This window comes from Pteropus vampyrus, unplaced genomic scaffold (assembly GCF_000151845.1).
Source record: "Pteropus vampyrus isolate Shadow unplaced genomic scaffold, Pvam_2.0 Scaffold146, whole genome shotgun sequence".
In the NCBI taxonomy this organism is placed as follows: domain Eukaryota; kingdom Metazoa; phylum Chordata; class Mammalia; order Chiroptera; family Pteropodidae; genus Pteropus; species Pteropus vampyrus.
The window spans coordinates 5,638,936-5,660,172 of record NW_011888927.1 but is presented as its reverse complement, the minus strand read 5'-3'; the positions used below and the strand labels follow the sequence as shown (position 1 = coordinate 5,660,172).

Sequence of the window (21,237 nt, the reverse complement as noted above, 5' to 3'; positions counted from 1 at the left end):
CTTTATCTTCCAGGAAGGATACAGGAAGAACCAGGTCAAAGAGAAACACATGGTACTGGATGCTTCTTAGCCTAACAGCCCAGACAGATTATACTACAGCCAGCCTAGTAGGCTCCTCTTTCAATGATTCATATGCAGCCATTTTTCTTTCCCTCCAATGCTACTACAAGAAACACACTCAGCCGCACTATTTCAATCATGTGGTTGCTCACTGTCCACACTCGTGCTCCCTTACATCCTTTCTGCAGTGGCCAGAGTGAACTTTTAAAAACACAAAATAGATCATTTCACTTCATTGCTTAAAATCCTCTGATGGCTTCCCTCTATATTTATAAGTTAGAATAAAATTCAAAATCCTAACCATGGCTGACAAGGCCATCATGAAGCCATGGCTTCCTCTCTGTTCTACCATGTCCCTTGGGCTCAGTCCACTCTGGCCACATCTGGACCATGCCAAGCTTGTTCCTCTCTCAGCCTTTGCACTTGCTATACTCTCTGTCCACACATCTCACAGCTTGCCCTTCATACCAGGCCTCTGCTCAAGTTCAGTTCCTCAGAGAAGCCTAACCCAAAATGACTGAAAAATTTTCCACCCATCATTCTCTACCCCTCATCCTGTTTTATTTTTTTTTCCTTAGAACTTATCACTTTCCTCTTACATTATATATTTTTATACATACATATATTATATAATTTACTTGTTTACTTTTTAAATTGCTTGTCTTCCTTACTAAAACAAGCTCTATATGGGCAGAGGCTTTGTCTTTCTTACTCTTTAACACTTTGTGTCTTCTTAGCATGTATCCTATCCAGCAAATTATTGTTATCTAACATATTGTATACTTATTCACCTGTTTATTGACTGCCACCCCCAAAAATCTATATGCTCTTTAAGGCCAGGGATTTTTTTTTTCTTATCCCCAGAACTAAGAACAATGTTTGCATAGAATCTGTGCCCAATAAATATTTGCTGAGTAAATAAATGTTTCGTATAATGATTTTCCTTTGGTGTATTTCTCCTTACCTTGATTGCTTTTTGAATGTTAATGCATGATTCTCTTATGGTATGCAACAATTTATTGAACCGTCCCATCTCTTGGACAAGCACAGTGTTCATGCTCTGAGTGTAAGTTGTTGGGTATCTCCTCATTGCAGCCTCAATGTCAAAGTTGTTTGGAAGTTTACCCAAGATGTCACCAGTGACCTCATTTACTACTTCATCCGATGATTTTGCACCAGCATCTGCTGAACGAGACTGTAAAGAATCCAAACTGTTAATCAGAAATCTTCATAAAGGTCTAAGAATTGTTGGATAGGAAAATTTCTAAGGTAAATTTTAGGAGTACTGTTCTGCTATTTTAACTCTGCTTCTTCTTTACAAGAGGTTTATTGAAGTGACGATAACGGGCATGGGGGTGGGGTTTCAGGAGAAAACAAATGTTAGCGAGGAGGAAGAAGGGCATGTACAGTGTTCAGAGGTGAAAGAGGATATGAAGGAAGCAAATAAGCTTCACATTGTGCCACCTGGGGATGGGGGTGGGGCGAAGTGGATACTGCCGATAGAGGGAGAAAAGGCATTTACGTTAGTGGGGTGGCCAAGTGAGGATGGGTATGAAAACTCAAGAGGAGGAAATCTGATCTTGCTTTGAGAAAGCTTGCCACAAAATATAATAACTCTGGTACCTATTGGTTGCCAAAAGCAGAGATATAGTTTTCTCCTTGAACCAGGAGGGCAAAGAAAATAAGCTCATCTCCTCTAAGCATTTGGAAGAGTTATGGAGAAGAGGCAGACTTTTGTGATTCATGTTGAAAGCAAGGAAGGGGAATTTCATTTCAATTTTTACTTTTATGTTTGTAGTGGCACTGTGTAAATGAATCTATATTTCCTGGAAAAACTCTTTAAATTCTAAGAATAAATGAATGTGTGTGTGTGTGTGTGTGTATGTGTGTGTGCGTGCGTGCGCCTGTGCGTGCGCATGCACATAAGGGTGTCCGTTGAGAGAGAACAAGCACTATTAGAATATAAATAAATACATCTCATATTTTTCCAGTTCTAGGAAGTTGTTTAGTCTTATTTCAGATTTTATATTTCCTGGTTTTTATATTGGATCCATTCTAAAAATATCGACTTTTACTAAAGTTTCTAGTGAGATTTTTAATGCAATTATCACATATCGCCATAAGATCCTATACAGTTGCACAATAAAATATTAAATATAAAATATAATTACATATTAGAAACAAAAGGACATGCTGTTACAGTAATCCTTTATTATGATCCCAAGTTCTGGGTGTACAACTCAATATATAAAACAAATTAGAGAACAAAGAAGATAATGAATATTTGGCCAAAACTAATGAAATATCTATTTCCATTGCATTTAAAGGCTAATATACTGATTTGTATTCTGATGTGCATACAAGATACTATAAACTCATTAAAAACATTCTTACTTTCTAATGAGAACTGCACCTCCAATAAAAAAAAAACAAGAAAAACAAAAATCAAATACCAGGCCTATAGCCCTTAAAAATGTAAGAAAAATATTTTTTTTTATTACAAACATTCCCTTTACCTATTTCTCATAAACCAAAACCACATAATTGAGGTGATATGTTTTGAAAGTAATATCCAACTGACATGGAGAATTAAGAGCAAGAGGGTGTTATTTTATAATTGTTTCACTTAGCTTTTTTCTTTTCATTACCATAAAGTTTGCACACATGTTGTTTGAAAGCTTGTAAGGGTTATTTTATTTTTATTAAACAAATAAAGATAAGTGGGATTCATTTTCAAGGTGACATCACAGAGTTTAACCTTTTCATTTCTAGTTATAATATTTTAAGTTGAAACAATTTTCCTATTCAAAGAGTCACATCTGGCAGTTAAGGATAAGCAAAGGAGCTCTGCAAAAGTAACATTCTTAACTTCCAATATCTCTCCTTCTAATTTTAAAAGGTGTTTTAGTTAAATACATAATATAAATGTCATCATTAACTTGTTCTTCAAACTCTGCAGTTCTGGTCCATCTCTTTGCCTCTGAATCGTGGTAAACCAAATGTGGAATCAGTGAACTATTACTATAATTGTACTTGCCAATCTGAGTGTGAGGATATTGAAAGAGGTTGTTTAATTACATACTGAGAAGATACCCCATGCGTATTTAAACTTATTTGTTTGGTTCTGAGTCATTTTCTGTTGGAATGAGCCCACTGTTTTATGTATTCTGTAATGTGGCACATCCCACCATATTTAAATAAAGCCAAGACACTATTAATGTCCTGTCGTCAGACTTGTATATTACATCTAATGTTCCTAAAGATCTATGCTCAGGCAATAATTGATTTTAGTGCTATTAACATGTAAATGGACATAAAAATAGTCTCTAACCTTTTTGCTTTATGAGAAAATGTTATCTTATAGTAGATTAGAGCTAGCACTTCCATGTACTTTTCCTTAATGATAGCACACCATTTTATCTTCCTAATTTGGTTCTCCTAGCTTTCCCCGCCCCCCCCCCCCCCCAGCACCTCCAGTTATCTGTCATCTAGGTCCCATCCCATCTTTAGAATCTAGATAGAGAGTACAGCATAGTGGTTCAGAACACAGATTCTGGAGCCTAGTAAGAGTCAGACTGCTTGGCTTTGAGTTCTTGAAGGCTTGAAATTGCACTAGATGACCTTGGGTAAGCTACTTAATCTTTCTGTGTCACAGTTGTCTAGCTACACAGTGAGAATAATTAGCCCCAACTTCATAGGATTCTACTGTTATATATAAGGTACTGAGAACAGTGCTGGCATATAGTAAGCGCAATATAATATTAACTATTGTCATTATTACTCCAAGATTCCATAAAAATAAAAAAGATCGGCTAGAAAGCCGTTAGTGGGATGATTTGCTTGACTGAAGAATCATCCTTACCTGTCAAAATTTCATTCAATCACTAAGGGACCTCTTGCCATTTGGACTAACTAGCTTTCAAGAATGAAAAATAAACCAACAAATGGCCTAGCGCATTTTCTAAAAGGAGAAAAATACAAGAGAAGATCTTAACAGACAAACAAGATTAAATATTATTCACTTAACTGTATGGACTCATGCCCATGGCATGCTGAATTCTGATGCCTTGGAAGTTAACCCTACAGCCCGCCCTCACCCTTATGCTTTCACCAATGGAGCTGCACGTCCATCAAGAGTCAACCATATTTTTCTCTTAAACCTTTTTCTATTCATTCTATACTTACTACTGCAATTGTATTCGTTAAATATTACATAATCTGGTAAAATACTAATGTGTAAGAAACAATTTCTATGTAAACTAGATTAAACGTCCCGGAATATTTGATAAAGGTAAGTCATTTCAAAAGTTGCTCTTAAATTAGTAAGAGACTAGAAAATAAAATAAACAAAATTCCAGATAAATTCTGGCTTCCCAAGAATCTTTGATATTCTTCTTGCATTTAAAAAAAAAATTAAAAAGGGACATAATATGTCATGTATTTGGGCATGGTTTATGCAAGAAAGGCAAAATGGAACTACTTTCAGCAAAATACTATCAAAGTATCTTCAGAGATACTCAAAGAATGTTACTCAAAGATCTCCTAGCAGCAGAATGATATTCAAAATTCTTTCCAAGTCAACCGATTAATGAACAAACTCCCATACATATATGTACTTTGTTTAAATCCATATTTAAGGTATGTATATATATTTTTCCTTTCCTTAAAGTGGTTCTCCACCTTAACAGATAGAATTATGTATGTGGGCCTCTACCCTGCTGGCACATGCTGCTTAGGGAGCTTCCTCTCCGGCCTCAGAAGCCAGCCTCTGTACAGATCACAAACCTGTGTCAGAAGAATGTTATCGAATAACAGTTGAGTTTCTGACTGATCTTTAGTGATATCTGCATTGGCATTCATCCCAAAGATTTCTGGCGCTGGGGTCAGTGGCAGAGTCTTTGTGTATTCGATATAGCTTTTGTGCTGCAGAGATGAATAACAGGGAGTCAGGAGGTTAGAAATCAATTATCCTGTAGAACTTTCTCACTGAAAAGAGATGATTTTCAATACTCAAGTTATTGAGTGGATGAGCCTGTGAGACTAGACACTGAATACTTTCATTTTCTTTCAACTTGGGCTAAGGTTAAAAAAAAAAAAGATATGAACACATTTAGAGAGAGAAAAAAATGTACCATTCAATTGAAATGGATTTTAAAGCAGAGAGAGGAATATACTGGCCTCTTCATTTAGAAATTTCTTCTAGGGAAATCATTCTGTGCTGCATTTTGCTGATGACTGTTCTTAATTTATTGCAATAACAATAAATTTTTTTCTGCTCTACTCTGATTTTTCTTTTTACTCTTATTATGTAAATCCACCTAATTCAGAAAAGTTATCTGAAATTTTATTATCCTGAGATAACTATCATTAACAATGTGTATCTTTTTACGCATATGCATACACGTTTTATATTTTATTTACATGGACTTCTATCAAAATTCCATATCTTTCTTGATGCTCATATAATCATATACAAACATTCAAATGCGTATATGGTGATCGGGGTGGTCTTTGATGGTTTTTCTGTAAAGATCATGTTATGGGTCCTTTGACAATTGATCACTGAAGATCTTGTGATCCATGACTCCGCAAGTTGACTTGTTCCACCCGATCAGTGACCTAGGCTCTGGGACTAGTTTTTTTCTTCATCCCATTGATATATGTCCTCAGCTAGCATTAATCCTAGTGAATGATGGGGTTAGGGTTGGGGGGTTATGCTACTTGTCTCTGTTGAATGTGGCCAGGTGTTTAATTTTCAATATGTGCCCTTTTGACTTCTGGGAATAAAAATGAGAACCAATCTGATTGTTCTGGCAATCCCTGGAAGCCCTATTGTGTGATAATCTGAAGGTCACATCTTCCACTAGACAAGACTGGAAAAAAATAGCAGAAGGGAACTTTGGCCTTGTGAGGCAGGTAGGTCTGTGACTCTCTGCCACTTTCTATCTGCGTGGCTTCAGATGAGTCATTCGATTTTAGTAAACTTGCTTTCTCATTTGTAAAAGGGATAGAATGATGATACCAATGTTAATTTGATGCTCTACGTGACATAATTACACGTAAGTGCTTTGTAAATAATCAAGCATGATATAAATTTCAACTATTATTATTAATATTATTTTTAACCCCTCTCACATATATTTCCATTTTAATTGGAGAAAAAGAGTTTTTACCCAAAGGACTGAATTCATGATAATAGAATATCAGGTCACTGAGGTAGCTATTCTTGGGTTAGGGACATTGCTGATAGGCCCCACATTACAGCCAGTAAAAAAAGCACTAACTCTATTCATGGGATTTGCTCTGATCTTATAAGACTGAAGCAAGCACACACAATGGTTAACAAAAAACAAGGCCTTTGGAAAAAATCACCATTTTCTGTATCAGAGGAATGTCATATTTTACTGCATTCGTTTTCTAGAAGGGCATACTTACATCACCAGAAGGAGGGGCAAAATAGATGCCACTTGAGTCGAATTTATAGTCTGGATTTTCAACTAATTCTTTGTTGAAGAATTTGTTTAGAATGCTGCGCAGCGTGCGCCGGTCCCAGTCGTCCGTCACCCTGCCTCCATAATTGCATTCACCGGTCATGTACCGCACAGCCTCGTAAGGCAGTTCCTAAAATTGAGAGCTCAAGTTGCTCAATCAGTTAAGTTTTCAGTGGCACCTTACACAAATTTGTGTTTCTTGTGTGCTCAAATGATTAAAGATTTTACAAACGTTCACATTAACGCAATATCTTTTTATATACTTCCCTGTTAATTGTTGCAACTTTTCCCAGGGTCTTTTTCTTATTTTGTGGTTTGTCGTTTCCATTCAGTCAGTGAAGACAACAGAACTCTTATTAGCTTATAAACTCACTTAGTACTCAAACAACATTAATGGACCACCTACTATGTGCCAGACACAAAATGAAATAGCTGTCCTTGAAAACTTTGCCCTGCTGAGTGACATTTAAAACAAATCTAATATAATTCAGAGATGTTGATATTAATTTCCTTCACTGCTTTTTTATATCCATATATATTTTGACAATTGGAATCACACTGTATATACAATTTTGCATATAAATTTTCATCAAATCTCATGAAATATCTTCTACCATTTCATAAAAAACTCTTTGAAAATACTATTTTAATATCTGCCTTCTAATATAGAATACATCAGTTGCCTTTAATTTTCTACTGTTTTAAAATTATTTTTCATTAAATATACATTTCTGATGATCCTTTAGTCTAGATTCCTGAAAAGGAAATTACTATGTCAAAGGGAAGGAGCTTATAAAAAGCAATTGTTCGATGTCATCATACTGCTTTTCTGAGAGACTGTAGTTAATTGTAGGAATCAGTTTGAAGATCTTTGCTAATTTGATAGCCCAATAATAATTAATACTATACTAATTTGCATTTCTATAATACTGGTAAGGTTCATAATTGTTTCATATATTTAATAACATTTGTTCTTCTGTGAACTAGCCGCCTACTCTTTTTTTTTTTTTTTAACCTGTAGAGAATTTTTTAAGAGTTTATTTGAGCCAGACTGATGACATATGCCAGGGAGCAAGATCTCAAGTGCTCCCTCCTACTCGTTTTCTTCAACTAAAGTTTTACTTTATTTGTTTAAGCTGTTTTACAAATTTACCTTTATTTATCAAATTTGTGGAAATATTATTCCTGTTAGTTTGATTTTTTATTTCAGTCTATTGTATACAGAATTTGTAAATGTTTATAAATAAAAAAAAATTGATATTTTACATTTGTAATTTCTTTTATCCTAAGCATAAATAGACACCCACCAGCAATGTAGAGAATTCTATTTCTTACTGCTCTCAACAAAATTGAGCATTATCATTTAAGGGAAAAAACTGACGATTAAACAATAAAATTATTTTTATTTTTTAAGTTTGTTTTTTCTGATATTGACATTTTTAAAATGTTTACCATATGCATTTCTGGTTCATATATACAATGGAATATTACTCAGCCATAAAAATGAATGAAATCCTACCATTTGCAATGACATGGATGGACCTAGGAGTTATTATGCTGAGTGAAATAAATCAGAGAAAGATAAATACCATATGATTTCACCTATATGCAGAATCTAAGGAACAAAAAGAACAAACTAATCAAAAACAGACTCGCAATTATAGAGGTCAATCTGGTGATGGCCAGAGGGGAGGGGGGTTGGGGGGCTGGGAGAAAGGAGTGAAGGGTTAAAGAAGTACAAATTAGTAGTTGATAGATGGTCACAGGGATGGGGAGCATGGCATAGGGAATGCAGTTAGCATTAATGTAATGGCTAGATGGAGAGCCAGAGGAGAGAAAGAGCAATTAGGGGAATCGTTTTATAAACCATATAAATGTCTAACCAATGTACTGTATACTTGAAACTAATAACAAAATAAAATTTAAAAAATGTTAAAGTATACGAATCCTACATTCCAGTGGCCCCACTTTGAGGAATCTCTTTAATAAAAATAATAGCACTCGGAAAGAGTAGGTAGTAGTGATTAGAGAGGGGAAACTCATTGAATTAGGAGTTGGAAATTATGAAATTTGTTATTTGGTAGAACTGCAACTGTAGGTGGTGAATTTAGAACATGTGTCAATGACTGAAACCTTGTGGAGAAACAAACAACCAGGAAGGAGAATTCCAGCACGATTATGGTCTCCCAACTGCAAATGTGAGAGGAGTTGGATCAGATGCATGAAATACTTGCGCTTGCCTTGTTGACAGGTCCCCACCTCATAAAAATGAAGCATAGTAAGAAAACTCACATGCATATCAAATAGCCAGTATATGGGGTAGAGAAACATGTGGAGAAGTTGGCCACTGGAGAGCTTTACGAGGCAGACATAAGATGAGCTCTGGCAGGGGAGAGAGTTTATATGGAAAGGGGATAAACCTGCCAACATGGCCCTGAGAGCTGATGGGTAAATTTTTTTTTTTTTTTCTCTCAGCAGCCTGATCACAACTAGAACCAATTAAATTAGGGAACGTGTTCCCCCAGAGGCCCAGGTACATTGACTGGGGTCACAGATATAGTAGCAGCTTGCTGCTGGGATTGCTTCCCTGCTGGGTTGTTATAAGAAGGCTGAGACCATGGGCAAGGAGAGAGGTAGATGGAAGCAGAGCTCCATCTATGACTCGTATGTAAAGTTATATGCAAAGTTATTCACTTTAATATTTCTTATTAGCAAAAATATAACAAGGAAATAAAATATGAATAGTTAACGAAGGGGAGATACAGAGTAAGCAGTCATTAAATAAAGATCTATATCAATTTTGAAAGTTGTCCACAATATATATAAAGTGAAAAAAGCAAACTGAAAATGAATATGCAAATATATTTCTGTTTTTGATTTTTGAAAAATTTTTGCGTATATTTTGCATAGGTACTTGTGCATAGGAAAACATCTGGACAGATATGCCCTCAGCTATGAAACTGGTTGCCTTGGGGTAAAGTTACCGTGAGAGCGAGGGGTGGGCCCCCTTCCCCACCGCTCTCAATCTCTCTTATACACATGCCCACCCCCCACCAAAAGAACAACAACAAAGCAATTGCCCATGTGCCAAGTAGATTATATATATATATATCTTATACTTTTTTATTTTACAGTTTCATTTTTCCTATTTACTCTTTTAACTCAATGGGAATTATATAGTATGATGAATCTAAGTTAATTTTTTTCCTAATAGCAAATAACCAATTAATTATTCCATCATCATTTATTGAAACGTTTTCCATTTCCTATTCATTTAAAATGCTGCAATTACTTTGCCTAATTTCTATGTATCATTCTGTTGCCACTCTTGTTTTTAAGAGCTTGAAAATCTTCCCACTCATCATGATTTATTCATTAAAAGACACTAACTGAGCCATTTAATATAAATTAAATACTGTTTTAGATACTGGGAATACAAGAGTAAACAAAATCACCATGTATTCTAGTGGCACATGATTTGACAAAATTACTCTCTTTTTGAGCAAAAGTTTATAGTTTGGGTGGGTGGTGGTTCTATTACTTTGATTCAGGCAGAGAATGGAAAACAGGACTCCATTAGATAATCGTTCCTCATTCCGCTTCTTTTTCAAATGTTTTCTCTACTCTTTGGTCTCTTATTTTTATAAAGCACATCACTTTATATCAGCTCCATGGACTCCGAGCACCTGACTAGACATCAGGGCTCGATGAGTGTTTTTCAGTCCCAACACTTGTATATCAGGGACCACTTTTGTGAAATCTCTGTTTCTTCAAGTTCCTGTTAGTATTTGATTCATCTAGAAGGCCAGAGGTTTGCTTATAGATATCACTTTCCCAACCGCTTGCTATTCCTCTTTATATATTCTTGGCTGGTTTCGAAGGTACCTACTAAGTCATATTTCTAAGGCATGGAGTTGCTCACAGTAAATTAGACCATATAAATTTGGTTCCATTGCCACAGCTGACCCACTGGACCTATGTAGGAGCTAGAAGAGCATGTTCTGGTACAAGTTAGGAGATCCTGAGATTTTAATCCCTGTTGCAACCAAAAACCCATTCTAATCTCCAAGGGGAAGTGAGCATGCCCCTCTTTCATTTGATTTCCTCATCCTTCTTCTCTTGCTTATTGTGTGTATATGTGAGAGTTTAATTCTGATTGCTTTCTTTGTTACAACATTAGATCAACAAAAAATGTTCATTTTAGAAGAAGGATTACACTACACTTAATAATATCAAAGGGAATTGTGAATTCACATTTCTCCCAGAACTTTTCTTTCACTCTTGATGAATTATACGTAATAGAGTAGCAGTTTTGTTAAGTTACATAATTACTATGCTGTAGGAATGAGAAGCACACTAAACTGTTATTTAATACAAGAAATCAATTCAGTCAGTCTTGTACATCATTAGAAATTCTCTCTACCATGTATGACAGGATGGACGATTCCTGATAGTCCCTATTCACTCAGCATGCTCTCTCCTGCTTTTTTCCATAGTGGCTCAGTCTGCACTTCCCATGCCTTCTGTCCTCTCTCTTCCAATTGATATTGAGTGCTCACCAACAGTCATTCTTTAGTTCTCTTCTTATGTTACAAGGCCTCTCTTTAAAATCTCAGATGTTCTCAGGCTTCTCCAAGGACGAACAATTCACAAATCTCCATTTCGTGCTCACCCTCTTCTCTTGGCCTTTATAACTATATGCCAAAAGCCTGTTAGATATTCTCACCTGGACATCTTTGATGTATAAAATGGAGGAGACTGAAGCAACTTTTCACTCCCCAGCCCCATTTCACTAATGCACCTGTTATATACTATTAATTCCTGGTATTATTTCCTGCTTGGGTTAATGAATGGTACAGCCACCAATCTAGAACAAAAAACTGACATCAACTGAAACTTCCCCCTCTCTTCCTTTACCATTTAATATCTAAGTCTTTTCCGTCCTTTTCGCTGCATATCTTTTGTATTTCTACCATGTTCCCCATCTTAGCTCAAATGCTTTAGTTTAAAGTCTTATCATCTCTTGCCTGGGTTATCCTGATGGTCTCCTTTATTAGTTTCCTAGGGTTGCCGATAGGTGACTTAAAACAACAGAAATGTATCCTTTGATAGTTCTGGAGGCTAGTATTTTGAAACCAAGGTGTTGACAGGACCACACTCCTTCCAAAGCTTGTAGGAGGACCTATCCTTGACCCTACTAGCTTCTAGTAGCCCCAGGTGTTCCTCGGCTTATGGCAGTATAACTCCAATCACTGCTTTCCTCTTCACATGGCTGTCTTCTCTGTGTGTGTCAACATTTCTCTCTTCTTAAAAAGACACCGTTGTATTCTCTGACACCCACTCTATCTACTGTAGTATGACTTCCTCTTAGCTTAACTAATTACATCTGAAACAACCTATTCCCAAATGAGGTCATATTCTGAGGTATCATGGACTGGAACTTCAACATATCTTTTGTGGGGGACACAATTCAGCTCATATCATCTAAAACTGGTCTGTCATTTAAGTTCCTCTAATCTACTCTCCCCTGGGTTGCTAGAAGGATCTTTCTAAAATGTAAATATTCTCCTAAAAACACACCAATAACAATAGAATAACTCCCAAGTCAGTTAGCATGGATACAAGAATGTTCCAAATCACTTACAGACAACCAAACTTTTTCACATATTTGCCTTTTTAAAAATTTGAGGTATAATTGACGTGTAATAGTATTTTAGTTTCAGGTGTACATTATAATCATTCAGTATTTGTATACATTATTTGCACTTTTTAAAAACCTTTTTACTGTTGCTTCTCCAACTATCTACTTGAAAACCTATTTATTCTTTAACTCTCAAGCATCTCCTCCTCTGTGGAACAATGACATTTTTCTAAAAAAAAAAAAAAAAAAAAAAAACCCTCATGTTCCAGAACAGAAGGAAAGCAGTCTGTTGGTTTGTTTTGTTTTCATTTTGGAGCCTGGTTAATTTATGATCTCAAATCTCAAATCTTTTTTTAAATAAGTACAATAGATCACTTTTCGGAATCCATAGGTGTTTATGTGTCAAAATAAATGATGAAATATAGGTTCCTAATAGACAAACTGACATCCTAATTACCTATGATAGCAGTTATAATATCCTGTTATAATAAAGTGCTACTTAATAAGCTGTTGGGAACTATTCTGCTATTCATTTTATAAGAGTAGGAATCAGAAGTCCCTGCTTACTGTACAAACGCTTACAACTGATAACGAGCAAAATAGGTAATGTTCTTGCTGTGATTTTTATGATACCTCATACTGGTTCAGGAACATGTGGAGTTGCTGTACACTGATTCTCAGGTCAGTCTCATTAAACTCATAAGGAATATTCCACCCCAGGGGTCCAAATTTCCGTCTCTCTTGTACCAAAGCATGAAAGAAACAGAGGCCATAAAGTAATTTCCTGAATTCCTCCTATAATGAGAAGAAATGGTACCACATCATTATTTTCCCTCTAACATTGCATTATATTGACTATATTTTGAAATTAAAGTAATTAATTACTTTTGCTTATAAAAATATCCATCCTAAAGTTTAACTAAAACAGAATTAACTATGTTTCTACAGTCTATTTAGGCAAAAACATGCCCGTTGTACACCTGTTCAGTTGGCATGCATAGCTATGTACACTGGGTTTTTAGGAAGTATAGTACGCTTATCTAATTTCATGTTACCTTACAGGGTTTTAGAGGTTCCAGCTGAAGCATCATGAGGCGAGAAATATGGATTCCAATATGTGGTTCCAGATCACCATGGAGAAGTTTCAACGGAGATGGTTCAAACCAATTACGCAGAAGAACTTTTCTACAAGAAGGACTTTTGGACTGATACTTTGGGCAGCCCCCCTCCCCCCCCCCCCCCCCCCCCCAAAAAAGATAGTGACTTTTTTGGTTATTCTCAGGTAATAAAAAGTCCTACAGTCACTCTTAGTTGCAAAGGCAGCCTTGATTCAGAAATCAGAAAGTATGATGCAATATATGAATCATCTGTAGCCTCTACAAGGTAAATGCAAAATGATCATCATAGAGCTTGAGAGAGGATTTGTGAACAGTTTACTTTGGAGAGAGAGCTGCTATGCTGGGAGAACCGCTGCCCCCACCCTCAAGGGAGAAGGGAGTACGAAGTCTATCTCCTTAGTCCACGCTAGTGAGAAAGAATTAATAATGCCACTCAGAGAGCTGATGCACGCTCCCTGCAGCTGGGGTGGCGTGGGAAAGTGCAAAATTCAAGAGGAGGGCAGTCTAAGGGTGCAAGATAGTGAACTGTGAGAGAGAAATCCTCACCCTGCCTCTGATGGTGGGCCACCCCAGTGCGAGTCCAAGGAGCCGATGGGGAGGGGGACTAGGAACGTCAGCTAGGTTTTAAAGGGGTCATTTTAAAGGTTTCCTGGTCAAGAGACTTGTGTCATGGGATGAGGAAACCTCAACAGGAGGGGCCTGTATGAAATAATGCTGGAGAACCAAAATCTGAGGGGAAAAATGCTCAGGAGCAGCCAGCTAAAGGAAAAGCACTGCCAAGGACAATAGGGTTACAGCCAGAGGAGACCAGCAGGGCAGCCAAAGGAGAACCCATGGGAGAACTCACAAGAAAAAGAGTCAGCTTTAAACCCAAGTGCAAGTGCCAAGTTCAGAGAGCTCCAATCAGTAAGGAGCCCAGAGCAGGAACTTCTGCTCTCCCTGCCTTGCCCCTGCACACACTCCGAAATGAGCTGTTAGTATCAGCAGCTATCACCGACAAGAGAAACAAAAAGAAAGATGACAGTTCCATCATCTTCCCCCAACAGCGCGAAGCCCATTGACTATAGGTCTGAGGTGAGACACTGCTGAGTTGACACCTACATTTTGATAAAAGTTGACGTGTTGATTAATATATTGTATCATACTTTCTGATTTCTGAATCAAGGTTGGCTTTGCAAGTTAAAATGACTATAGGTCTCTTTATTACCTTATAATAACCAGAAAAACCATGAAACTATCTAAGGTTTTATCCAAAGGCAGGAGGAAGTCTCCCCTGTGCAGTAAAATTGAAAGAAGAGTGGAAGACAAAAGTAAAGTAGCATAAATTTAACCAGAGAAGTGGGAGAAAATTAAGCATGCTATGCTAATTCTGGGACTATTTCAGACATATTATCAAGCAAATCAGTAAGTGTGTTGTTGTGGAAGCCAGGTTTCTCACTGTAGAAGAAGGGACATGCAAATACAGATGGAGTGAAATTGGAGGTATTGATATGATGAACTCATTACTTCTAAAATATGTATATGAGTATATATGTGCTCAGATACTTGTTTGTATGCATGTATATGTGTGTGTACATATATTTGTATATATGCACATGTATGTGTAAGCGTGTGTGTGTGTGTGTGTGTGTGTGTGTATATATATATATATATATATATATATATATATTTCTAAGCTCTCTCCACTGAAAGGGTCAAGAACCAAAGACAATGCAGTAGCAATATGTTCATGTTCATCTAGCACCTAGATCTTGGTCTCTACACCACTCCCTACTAAAAAGGAAACAGGAGTCTTCAGAAAAATGTCCGGTTGCAGGACTGGGGTACAGATGAGCCTGGAGCATATTATGCTAGAAAGTACAAGGGACAATAATTAAAATTTGTTATTATTATAATTTTTTTAAATGATGGCACCTATAACAAGTACAGAGGAGCCATCTTGAAGGAATTCCCACTAATCAAATCTGGAACAATGTGAGCAAAAGACTTAATAATAATAATTTGTAAACTACTGGGGAAAAAAGAAACCTTAGAAATTTATTAGTTGATACCAATAATAGATAAATAAATGGGGAAGAAGGGAGGGCTTTTGTTGACAGTAGAGTGCCAAGTGTCAAATATGGAGGGAGTTCTAGAGTTAGGATTAATGTTAGAAATGAGTGGATCAGGTAAGAATTAGCAATGGCTACTAGGCTGGGTCAAGGGTAGATTTCAATGAGAAACAGGATATTTCATGGTCCTAACATATGTTCCCACAGACCAAGTTTTAGTTGCAAGGGGCAAAACAGTTATCATACAGTGAAGAAATAAGACAACATTTCATCCAGATGATCAAAACCAGTATCATCGATGAGAGATAAATGGGGATCATGTGCTTCCCGATGAAATACTCTGAAGCACAAGATCACCTGCATAGTATTCTGGCCAAGAATGTATAACCTGAATCTAATTATGAGGAAATATCGAGCAAATCCAAAATGATAAATGTTCTTTAAAAAAAAGGGGGGGGGATGAATTTTTCAGAAATGTCAATGTCATAAAAAATAAAGAAGGACTGAGGAAATGTTCCAGATAAAAGGAGGCAAAGTGACATGGCAGCTAAGTACAAGTTAGCCCTAGTTCAGCCCTGTAGTGGACGGGACAGTGTTATAATGAACCTTACTGAGTCAACGGACAGGTTGGGAACGTAAGTGGCAATTAAATACAATAGTGTATCCTTGTTAGATTTATTAAACTAACAACTGTACCAGGATAAGATAGCACCTCTATTCTTAAGAAACATATATTGGAGTATTGATTTAGGAATTAAGGGCTGTGACATTTCTAACTATATAGTAACAGAAAGTGACTATAGGCACGGGGTATGGGGTGTTCTTCATGCACCTTTTATGCCTGCAACTTTTCTGTAAGTTTAAAATTATTTCCAAATAAAAAATTAAAACAGAAAAATTATGATGTGCTGCTTTGGTATTTGAGGAAATTTGGGTTTTGGTTTGGACTGTGGTTCATAAAAGCCTAGATTTCCAACATGCATGACTACCCCTGGAGAGACCTTTGGATCTAGAAGAAAGGGAGTAAAATTTTGCAAAAAGGCTTCTGCCTGGCTATTATGTGCAGAAATGCCCTCACCACTGTCCTGGTAGTAATCAATACAAAAACTAGTCATACAGCAAGTCTTAGAAGCTTAAGATAAGCTTTGACTTAGTTTTAAATATAGATGCTTTTTATTTTTCAGTACCTAAGACTTTTGTTTAATGAAAGTACTTCTTTATTTTTAATGTTTTCTTTTGATGTGTACTTAAAACATATTCCGACATCAAGAGTGTGAGCTTTTTAATGGCAAAAACTTACCAAGGTTCATAACCCCTCTTAAAAAGAAACGCTTCCATTTTTAATTATGGGAAAACGCTGTGAAACAATTTTAGGTCACAGACATTCACACACAGAATTCTAATCATGAAAGCAGTGGGTGGTTTCCCTGCCTGCCTGGTGATGCTAAAAGAGACCCTTATGAGTCCCATCAATCAAGGAGTAAAATCATTTTGGCTCTCATTATAGTTATATGGAGGAAATATTTTTATATTTTAATTTAAAGATATGGCTCCAAATAGCAAAGGGCTCAGTTAATATCTTGAAACAAGATTCTCCAACCTTGCAGATTTGTACTGGGAATGGCTTACAGCTGACTTTCTAAATAGAAAGCTACATTATTAATGATATCCCACAAGGTCTCAGCTGAGCAGGAATGAGGCTGGTAGTAAAATTAAAATAAAATATTAATAAAATTGACTTCAGCACAGTCAATAATCAGTAATCAAAACCAAATGCACTGCAGTGCAGGAGGCCTATTTAATTTGTAGTTTTACTCAGCACACACATCCATGATCACCAGGGGCCTCTTGAATTGCTTCAGAGGGCTGAGGTAACAAGACTTAGCCATTACTAACAGGCTTCTTGCAGCTGCCAAAGAACTCAGGGTCAGAGATCGGATCCATGAGGTATGATCGAATGATATTAGCCCGTAAACCCTTCGGTGCTTCATTGGTCATTTTCACTCCATTCTGCAGTACAGACACAGGGAAATTTGGAGAAGGATAACTTGTCAGCCAAATTCGGAAATCTGGGTGTGTTGATTCTGGGCTTAACTCCTGCAGGAAAAGAAATCGGATACAAAAGGATACATAAAATCAATGCGAAATCTTCAGATTACATGTGCCTGGGATAGGCTGGAAGTGGAAGGAAGCATTTTTACAAAATGGAGTTTATAGCTGCAATTTAAGGCAAAAAGCCTTAAAATTTGATTCTGCCCTGGAAACAACATACTTCATTGAGAAGTCCCAGAGTGTTGTTATTCTCTTTGATACAATTAAATCATATGACTATAAAGTTTACAAAGATGTTACATAATTCAGAGTTAGCCACAATAAGACAATAAAAAAAAGATTGTATCTTCTTCGATGTCGCTGAAATACAGAAATATTTATCTGCCCTAGAGCAAGATTAAGAATAATCCCTTCTTTTTGCTATAGCCATGTTGCGAGAATAAGCAACACACTCAGATATGTTAATATTAAACCAAACATGGCTGATAAAAAAAAAAAAAGAGCACTTTGAAAGTTGAGAGGAACTGGTATATACTGAAGCATGAAAACATATCACCAGTGGCTATATTTGTTTAAGGGGATAGTCAAGCCTGCACTATCAAAGATGGTGGAACACTCAGCACTGTCCTGAAGGCTGCATAGATGAGCAATAATTAAGGGCCCTTAACATGCTTGCTATTCAGTCTCACTCCCTACTGTTACCTCCCCCAATTGTCCATGTCAGTGGTTGCTGTGTTTTTAAAACTTCAAATCTCTATCAGTAAAAAAGTTTCTGAGCATTCATGTGGTAAAGGGCTGGAGGTGAATTAGGAAGAATGCATAGGTGCCTATGTTCTTTAGTACATGGTGAGGGCACCATTTTTCTCCTACCAGCTGCCCAGTGACTTAAGCAACATGACTCACTGGACTTTGAGTCAAGTTCACCAGTTTTTCTCTCTTAGATGACTTTCTGATGGGTATATATGATACTATTCAACAGGTCATGAGCATGGCCAAGAGACAGAGGAACCATGAGGAAACAGGCACAAATATAAAACCTCTAGTATAAGGCCTAAAGGATGAGTAGAGGTTGGTCAGGTAAATAATAGGAAAATTATGTTTTAGATAAAAATAACACCTATTATCATGACCTATATACTTGAGAAACTATGTTATACCATGAAAACGAAAGTTCGAATGGTTAGAGCATAGACATCAAGATAGAAAGTGGCCAAAGATGAAATCTGAGAGGTAGACAAATGTCAAATGAAGAGGAGTGTTACAGGCCATGATTGAGCTTTGTCTTGCGTTCAATGAGAAGCTACTGAAAGATTTTAAACAGTGAAGCAATATTCACTCACTAATTCAGTAAATATTTATTGTCTTTTATGGGTCAGGCACTATTCAAGGTGCTGGAGATAAAGCAGAGAACAAAACAGGCAAAGTCATTGTCCTTATGGTGCTTACACTCTATTGGGAGATACAGACAACCTAGCGGCAAGTGGCATAAAGAAAAATACAACCTCCTCCCTCAAGTTTCAGTCGAATGTCTCGATAGTGAGAGCTACATCATTAATTTGGTTATTTAGTAGCCTGAGAGACTCTGAGTTATGAGAGGGCTAGAGACGCAGGTAATTACAGAGGACACACTTTCTCTATATTTGTTGAAATCAAGCACCAAGTTTTTCTGTTTACTCAGGTGAGCTAAATGGGCTTTCTTCCTGGAATTTCCGCCTACAAAAATAGGTAAGTAACATGACCTAGCGCAAAGAGGGTGGGTGGAGTACCTTTTTGGTTTCAAATTGGTCCTCTGGGGCAGGATCACTGGCTAAGTGAGTGAGAAGTGAATTAAAGAAAAGTTACATCCTGAAGCCTTTTGGTTTAGACTGGCCACATGAACTTCACCCTGAAACGCATCCTTCATTGTTTTTGGCCCACTGTTGTAAAAAGTGTTTCTATCTACTCTGTGGTTTGCACTCATCTTTGGGGCTGCTCCTCTGGATTATGGATATTTCAACTCTCTGAATGAGCCCTTGACCCTATTCAGAGGGATCTGGCAATGTCTGACTGTGTGCTCTTCTCTAGCCCTTTAGTTCCCCATGCCAGACCATCTCTCTTATAATCGAGACATGTTACTCACCTGCAGCCCTGCAAATTAGAAGACGGGAATGAGTTATTTACATGGTATGCATATTACTAATTATATTCAGTGAATACAATAATAAAATTATATTTTTACCTCACAAACTTTTTCGAGGGTTGGCATCCAAGAGGTGGCAAGGTGACAGTTCTGAAGAACAACCCATGTTCCTTCTTTGACAGCTTTTTCGATCATCCTCATAGCTATGGGCCCTTGGCCTTGACCAAGAGATAAAGAGCTAAGTTTTGATCCCCCATATCCCTGTGTACAAGAATAGTAAAGATGTGAAAAAAGAATCAATATTATTATTGAAAGAAATATTAACATTAGATATATTAAAATTTAATTATGTAGTATCCTTCGAATGTCTGACTATATGCAGCCCTAAAAGACTCTTACTGATTAAGAATCCTACAAACACTCAGAGAAAAAGCAAATCAATTTATGTAGGAAACAATCATGGAAAATTCTGTAATGTCTTTGATTGTCAAGCTAAGGGATAGCAAAAGAAATTAACAAGACGTTTAACGTGAGTAGGAGAGGAAAGGGTACAATTGTTAAGCAGCAACTCCTCAAATCCAAAGCCAAAAAGAGAATTGAATAGACAGAGGAGCTTGTTCTATGTCTTCCAGATCTTTGAAAAATTATATTTTAACTAATTTGGCTACTGCATAAAATTCAGAGGGAAGAAAAATATTCACCCTAATTCCCATTTTAAAAGTTTCTTTAAAGAATTCTGTGGGAATGTTTGCCTGGAATTCATTTCTACTAAATCCTGATTCATCTGCATAGGGTCTGACAACCTGAGTTCTTTCTTTCCAGGGCAGTCACCACCTGAATGCCTCTTTGGAAAAGTATCATCTTGAGCCCTGTCTGAATGTCCATGGCTTATGAACACTATCAGGTAGAAATAGCAGAAAACAAAAGAGAGCTAGATATTACTGTTTCTGGAAAAGGTGGAGACAGCAAGAAAAGACAATGCATTGAGCAGTCCTAACAGGGGCCGGAGAATACACTGTGTAATGTGGGAAGAAAAATGGAGAAAACTGGGAAGTCTCGAGGTTTGAAAAGATCGCATTGACTTGGACAGAGTCACACATAAAATAGGTAATTCTAGCCATCTCCATCACTTCTGCTCTAGTCTTACCTACCATTGCTCTTCCTGGCCTTACGATAACCTCTTTATCTAGTGCCCTGCTTCCAATTTTCACCACTTGAATCAATTCTCCTCACACCAGCTAGAACGACCTTCATACATTATAGATCAGATCATGTCACTTCATTGCTTAAAACCCTACCATTGTCCTATCTTATTTAAAGTCCTTAAAGTAATCTGCAAAGGCCCTACATAAACTGGTCCCTCAATACATCTCAGACCTCATCTCCCACACTTCTTTAATCAATGGTGAGTGCTGTGCTATGCGATCAATCCCCTAGTATCTAAGAATTACATCTGATGCAAAAAAATGGGTATTAAATATAAATTGGTTTAGTAAAGAGTATTTTAACCAACTAGCTATGTGACCTTTGAGAAGCCACTTAATCTCTCTTTGCTTAATATTCCTATCTATAAACTCACAGGATTGCTCATAGGATTGCTGTAAAAATGAAAATAGAAATGTGTATAGCAAAATCAACAGTATATAAAAGCATTCAATAAAAGTGATGGTGGTGGTTTTATAAATATCAGTACTATTGCCATAAA

General features: G+C 36.8%; 1 protein-coding gene across 1 annotated transcript in view; it reads right to left on the bottom strand.

Moving 5' to 3' along the window:
- DNAH7 (dynein axonemal heavy chain 7) overlaps positions 1 to 21,237 on the bottom strand; it is a 203,189-nt gene that overhangs the window by 12,958 nt on the left and 168,994 nt on the right. The window contains exons 55-60 of the mRNA XM_011369246.2: positions 19,632 to 19,793; positions 17,258 to 17,458; positions 12,826 to 12,987; positions 6,496 to 6,681; positions 4,846 to 4,983; positions 1,025 to 1,255 (exon numbers count right to left, since the gene is read on the bottom strand). Coding sequence (XP_011367548.1) covers positions 1,025 to 1,255; positions 4,846 to 4,983; positions 6,496 to 6,681; positions 12,826 to 12,987; positions 17,258 to 17,458; positions 19,632 to 19,793 — 1,080 coding nt within the window. The remainder of the gene's footprint in view (positions 1 to 1,024; positions 1,256 to 4,845; positions 4,984 to 6,495; positions 6,682 to 12,825; positions 12,988 to 17,257; positions 17,459 to 19,631; positions 19,794 to 21,237) is intronic.